This window comes from Pteropus vampyrus, unplaced genomic scaffold (assembly GCF_000151845.1).
Source record: "Pteropus vampyrus isolate Shadow unplaced genomic scaffold, Pvam_2.0 Scaffold309, whole genome shotgun sequence".
Taxonomy (NCBI): domain Eukaryota; kingdom Metazoa; phylum Chordata; class Mammalia; order Chiroptera; family Pteropodidae; genus Pteropus; species Pteropus vampyrus.
Window position 1 is genome coordinate 965,485 of NW_011889090.1, and position 6,366 is coordinate 971,850.

Here is a 6,366-nt window from a genome sequence, read left to right on the forward strand (position 1 = left end):
CGTCGGCCAGTGTCTGCTTTCAGGCAGCATTGGGTGGGGGTCTCTCAGGCCTTGGGACCTGGGCCCCGAGTGTGACTCCGAGGGAGTGGAGGGGGGGGCCGGCTCGGGTGACCTCGTGGGGGCTTGGGGTGCTGGCCGGCATTGCCTACCTGGGCTTTTGGGGGCCTGGGTGAGGGTAGGAGGCAGGGACCTCTGTCTTAGGCTCTGGGGGACACTCTGCCTTGTCCCCTCGTTGAGGCCAGTGCTGTGCCAGGAGTCGGGTTGCGGAGGGGGGGACCGTGCCTCCTAGTTTGGGGACCGAGCCACCCGGGTTCGGGGCCTGTCGAACAGCTTGGCAGTGACCCAGGGCGTGGCCTTTGAACGCACCCAGCGAGGGTGCCAGACACAGCCTCCCGGGCCAGGGGCTCCCCCGTGGTACCTTGGGGCCCTGAGCACCCCGCCTTTGCACAGCAGCTGCATTTCTGCATCCACCGGTCTCGTGGGGAGTCGGAGGTAGGGTGGGGTCACCGGGGTCCCCCTTGCCGATAGGGCCCTGCATCAGGCCGGATCAGCTGGGCCTTTGTCTGCCTGATCCATGGAGGATTACGGCCCGGGGCAGCCGAGGAGGACTCAGGGCCTGCGGGGTGCCCACTCAATCAGTGCCCGTCCCCGAAGCCCTGCCCAAGCCGATGGAGGCAGCCAAGCCCCCAGTGACAAGAGACCATTGATCAGCTAGTGGCCGAGAGCCCAAGGATGTGCCCGAGGAAGGCACGGAGTGGCCGGCACGGCAGCTATGGGGAGCCGGGAGATGGGAGCACCCCCAGACTGAGGTTAGCCGTGGGGGCGGCAATAACAGATGTGGCCCCTTGCGACCGGGGTTTGAGGAACTGCGGGCTTTTGGGGGGGAGGGAGGGCCGTGGAGGGGTGGCCGCCGGAGTCGGGGGTGGCCGCAGGGTCAGCAGCGGGGAGTGGTGGGAGCGTCAGCTGGCCTAGGGAGTGGGCGCGTGGGCTCCCGGGCCTCGTCCAGGCCAAGCCTTGGACAACCCCCTGCCCCGCTCTGGCCCCCATGGGCCCTGGGGTTTCTGGTTCCTTCTCCCGTCTCCCCCTGCCCATCCCGGAGGCTAAGGGCCCCTCCCCCGACCGCCCAGGGAACGGCCTCCCGCGAGGGCTGCTGCCTCCTTGGCAGAGGCTGAGTGGGCTCTGCCCGGGGTGGTCGCGCAAGTCTGGCCGGTGGCCCTGGTTCTCCGCGGTCAGCCCAGGAAGCCATCGCTCCTGTGTCTCCTGCTTGCCTGCCACTGCTCCTCACAGCCCGGAGCTGCCCCGTGTGTGGTCAGCTCCTTCTGGGCTTGGCTGCCCCGTCTGGGCCTTCGCTGGTGTGGCCTTGTGTCCGGTTAGCAGGGGCTCCTGGGCCCGGCCCTCTTCGCCAGGCCAGGTCGGGCATGAGGCGGGCAGTAGGCTCAGGCCAGCCCAGCCTCCAGGGACGGTTTGCAGTGACGAAGGTGCCCTGGGCAATGGGCTACCTCCACCCAGAAGGGTCAAGCTGGGGGCTGGTGTTTGGGGGCCGCAGCTGCACAGCCAGGGGCCTGGAGCTGGGCGAGGCAGGCGGGGAGGGCTAGACCCAGCCTCGGAGACGTGCGGCCTGCAGCCCGCGCTGGGAGTCCCAGGGCGCCCGGTCATCCGTGGGCCACAGGCCTGGGCGGGTCGCCCTGCCCCCGCTCGGCTCCAGTCTCCAGCCTGCAGAGGCCTGGGCACTGGGGCACAAGAGGCCCTGGCCCTGCCCCACCTCCAGGCCACCCTGGGGAGCGCGGGGTGACGGCGGGGCACAGGCGAGGATGGAGGGTGGACGGCAGGCTTGGGCGTCCAGCACGGGCAGGACGGTGGGGAGACCGCCTGGCAGGGCCTGAGGGTGCGCCCCAGAGGGTGCTTCTGTGAGGCCGTCACTGCAGGCCTTACAGCTGCTCTTCGTGTCCTCAGCGGGGGGAGGGCACCTGTCCGTCCTGCCTGTCATTACCCAGTGGGACATGGGGGCTCGTGGCCCGGGGCCTCAGACAACACTGCTGCCTGTCCCGTCCCCTCCTGGTCCCCAGCTGGGAGTTCCCTTGGCCTAAATCCTCTGGCCAGCTGGGCTGGATCCCGGCTCGGATTAGCGCAGGGGATTGGGCAGAGGCGCTCGGCCCCCCCGCGGCAGGCCCTGCCAGGCTGCTCCTTCGGGGATCTGCCCGGGGTCCTGGGGATGGGTGGGCCGGCCCGGGGGCCTCCTGGGACAGCAGGTAACAGCGGGCCAATGCCAGAAGGGCCTGGGAGCAGCCCTGTGGGGGCTGCGGGGGGCGCTGAGGGGGAAGTGGGGGACGCAGAGTAGGGGAGGGTCCTCGCGGAGCCTCTGAGCCGCCTGCCACTGCCTGACCTCTGCCGTGACGGGCCGGGGGCCCCGTGAGCCGCCCCGGCCCTCGTCCGGGGATGTCTGTCGCCTGGCCGTCCACCTCCAGCCGGACCAAGGGAACGGTGGCCTGCTTGGCAGAGGCCCTCCTGTGGGTTGGAGGGAGCGTGGCCGTGTCCCCGTGGTGGCAGCTTGGCCCACTAGGTAAGGGGGCAGGCCAACCTGCTCCTGCCCGGACGGAGCCCTACCCAGCCCCTGGGTGTGAAAGGCCTGGGGGTGCCCCCCCTGCAAACTGGCACCTCCTGCCTCCTGGGGTCCCCCTTTAGGGGTCGTGTGGCTCCAGCAGCACCCCCCTCTGCTGAGCCCGCCCTTGGGGCCCAGAGGCTGAACCACAGGGGGGCAGCGGGAAGGAGGGGCTGAGGGCACAGCCCTGGCGGATGGGCTGGCTGGGTACTCAGGCGGCTGTGAAGCCTTGGCGGGTGGGTCCCTGGCACTTATGGGAGCAGCGAGCTGGTGCCGGACACAACGGCCCTTACAGTGGACCTCACTGCCTGGCCCCAGTGAGCCACTGTCCCAGCTGGCACCACCTCCCCTGGGACCTGGGAGGCTTGCAGGCTGCAGACGGGGCCAAACGCACAGAGGAGGGGCAGGGCGTAGGGGGCCGGGAGGGGGAATGGTTTGGAGCTCAATCTCAGCACTGTGCCTCCCCAGACCTGTGCTCCCCCCACCCACCGTGGCCTCCACGTGTACTGGTGCCACCCTGGGCCATTGCACACAGGAGGAGGAGGAGGTTTTCCTGGATGTGCCACATGGGGTGCCGGCACTTGGGAGCGGCCTGTGGCTGGGCCAGCGAGCAAGGCTGGGCGTCCTGTGGCTGCTGGGGCCGCTCCCGGCGGTAGATGGGGGTGGGGCGTGGGCAGGTGGCCCGTCCTGGGGCCTCACCTGGCCCCCAGGCCCCAGGGCCATCGGGGCCAGCTACCCCGACTCCCAGGAGCTGGCTGGGCAGAAAGCTTCCTCTTTGGCTCTGGCCCTGAACAGGGTCCCAGATTGGTGTGCGACCCAGGCCAGCGCCTGGGGGTCGCAGGCACCTAGTGGGTCGGTGCTTGAGCAGGTGGGGGTGGGGGAGCAGGCTGCAGTGGGCGGTGGGGCAGCCGCAGCGCTCACCGGCACCCGTCTGCTTGTCTGTCTCTGCCGTGCGTCCGTCCGCTCGCCCAGTGGAGCGGTGCATGAGCGCCATGCAGGCGGGGACCCAGATGGTGAAGCTGCGAGGCGGCTCCAAGGGCCTGGTGCGCTTCTACTTCCTGGACGAGCACCGCTCCTGCATCCGCTGGCGGCCCTCACGCAAGAACGAGAAGGCCAAGAGTGAGTGGGGCGCCCGGGGTGGGGGGCCCCTCCCGGAGCAGCCCGCACCGGGCGTCTCAGGGGGCTCCGGGCCACGCTCACGGGCTCAGCGGGCCCTGGAGTTCTGCAGTGACCTGAGCACACAGGGCGGGGCACGGCCGGGCCCTGCTGCCCACCTGGCACAGCTTCCTGGGGCTCCGTGGGGAGCACCCAGCCCCGTGCTGGAGGCTGGGCTGGGCTGAGAGGCAGGAGGACCGTCCGTCTGGCAGGGGAGATGAGACGTCCCTCCAGCACGGAGGCCCCGGCCGGGCGCGCCGAGGGCGAGACTTCGGTGCCAAAAGTCGGCCCAGGTGTGAGAAGCTGCCGTGGGGGTGTGAGGACGGGGTGAGGAGGGGTCCTGGGCGGGAAGATTCGTGCAGGGGATGGAGGGGCAGAGTCACTCTCTGCGCGGACATGGCAGGGACTGGGCCGGGGGTCCCAGGGGTCAGGAAGGGACACGTAAGTGTCCTCAGGGACCAGGAGAAGGGGGTTTGCTGGCCTGCCTCTGGCTTTGCTGATAGGAGAGACCCAGATGTGACAGGGCAGGCCTCAGACCTGCAGTGGCCAAGGGCAGCACTGCCACCCCGGCCCAGGGGAGAGCCACACCCAGGGCCCTCTGGGAGAGTCTCCCGGGGGAGGGGCTTGCCTCACTCCAGAGTGCCTGCTCTGTGACAGGCACGCTTCCTGGTCTGGGCATCCTGGGGACCTGGCCCATAAGAAAGTGTCCTTCGACTGGGGCGTGGGCATCACCACCATCACCACCCAGCCACAGGCCAGTCTCATGTCCTGCCGAGGACGGGAAAAGCACAGGATGACAAATAGAGGAGAGTGGTGGGGGTTCACGGAGACCCCGAGGGGGCAGGGACCTGCAGGCCAGGCTGACTGTGGCCTTGGAGGGGTCCCCGGGAGGGAGGAATGGGGGGCAGCTGTTCCCTGACTGTCAGGCCCCCTCATAGAGAGGCCCAGAACCACCTGCCCACCACGCGCACACGTGCACATGGGGAGCTGGAGAAGGCAGGGGCAGGTGGGCTCTGCACGCCCGGGCAGGGGCAGTGGGAGCTCCCAGGTGGCTGGGGGCAGGGGGTGGGGAGTCAGGGCCCCCCATGTTCTGCTCTGGACACGACGCCAGCCAGATGGGCACAGCCTCATGGGAGCAGCAGGAGCCGGTGCCGGTGGCGTTGGCGGGGGGCTCTGCGGAAGATGCAGTGGGGGCCACTGTGCTGAGCCCGGGGCGCCTGGCTCCCGGAGGGGGTGCTGGCCGCCTGTGCCTGCACGCACACGGGCGTGGACCCTGACACACCCTCAGAGCTCCCGGCACTTGTGCTCACTCAGCTTCTGAGCGGAGGCTCCGGGGCCCAGGCGCGCAGCCAGTAATGAGATCCTCGGTGCAAACTGAGTTGGCACCTGCTGAGCCGGAGCCCGCTGCACCCTCGGACTGCTGCGCCCCTTCCCCCTGCTGGTGCCAGAGCTTATTGCGAGGTGGCCACAAGGTCGCAGCCCTGCGGCCAGCACTTGCCTTCTCAGAATGGGGAGACAAGCCGGCCAGAGCTGGCCGGATGGAGCTGGCTCGTCCGGGCCGCTTCACTCTGCAGCCTCGGTCAGATGCAGAGGCCGGACGCGGGGCTAAGTGGGGGTGGTGCCGCCCTCTGGGGTGCGTTTTTCACACACACGGTGGGGGGCATGGACCTCAGGGGCAGAGCGGAGCCCGCTCACTGCCCCCAGCACATTCGCGCCTGGTCTTTCTCCCACCCTCAGGGTCCCTGAAACAGTCCCCTGCCCAGCCACCCCCAGCCTCAGGCGGGACCGGCCCGGCGGTCACCGCGCGTGCTTGGTGGGGTGGGGGCGCCTGCCGCGGGGAGGGCTGTGACTGGTCCCCCCACCCCCGCCCCCGCAGTCTCCATCGACTCCATCCAGGAGGTGAGCGAGGGCCGCCAGTCGGAGGTCTTCCAGCGGTACCCAACTTCGACCCCAACTGCTGCTTCAGCATCTATCACGGCAGCCACCGCCAGTCGCTGGGCCTGGTGTCGCCCAGCGGCGACGAGGCGCGTACCTGGGTCACGGGCCTCCGCTACCTCATGGCTGGCATCAGTGACGAGGACAGCCTGGCCCGCCGCCAGCGAACCAGGGACCAATATCCTTGGGCACGGGGGCGGACCCCGGGGACCCACCTGCCCGCCTCGGGTGGGGCCTCTGCCCCTGGTGGGCCCCACGTCTGGGGCAGGCAAGAGGGAAGGGGCACTTGGGCTGCAGGAGGGTGTGGGCTGGCCCTGTCGGACCTGTGGTGGCCCCTAACTCAGCCCCAAAGTGGCTGAAGCAGACGTTCGACGAGGCAGACAAGAACGGGGACGGCAGCCTGAGCATCGGCGAGGTCCTGCAGCTGCTGCACAAGCTCAACGTGAACCTGCCCCGGCACAGGGTGAAGCAGATGTTCAAGGTGGGGTGGGGCAGCGGGCAGCACCCACGAGGGCGCCAGGGGCCGCAGGGTGTCTGGGAGGGGCGGGGCCGGGGGCGCCGTGTGCGCTGCGGTGGGTGGACACAGCTCGGCTGGCGGCTTTGGACCCGGAGGCACGCGTGGCCGGATGCTCAGTTGCTGCAGCTGCTCCCGGGGGTCCGCCCCAGGCTGCTGGACT

The 6,366-nt window shown here is 69.9% G+C and overlaps 1 protein-coding gene across 1 annotated transcript in view; it reads left to right on the forward strand.

The window, feature by feature from the left end:
- The first annotated feature begins 2,436 nt into the window (after nucleotides 1-2,436).
- PLCH2 (phospholipase C eta 2) overlaps nucleotides 2,437-6,366 on the forward strand; it is a 27,768-nt gene continuing 23,838 nt past the window's right edge. The window contains 5 exon segments of the mRNA XM_011377345.1: nucleotides 2,437-2,560; nucleotides 3,572-3,718; nucleotides 5,631-5,693; nucleotides 5,696-5,877; nucleotides 6,042-6,170. Coding sequence (XP_011375647.1) covers nucleotides 2,437-2,560; nucleotides 3,572-3,718; nucleotides 5,631-5,693; nucleotides 5,696-5,877; nucleotides 6,042-6,170 — 645 coding nt within the window.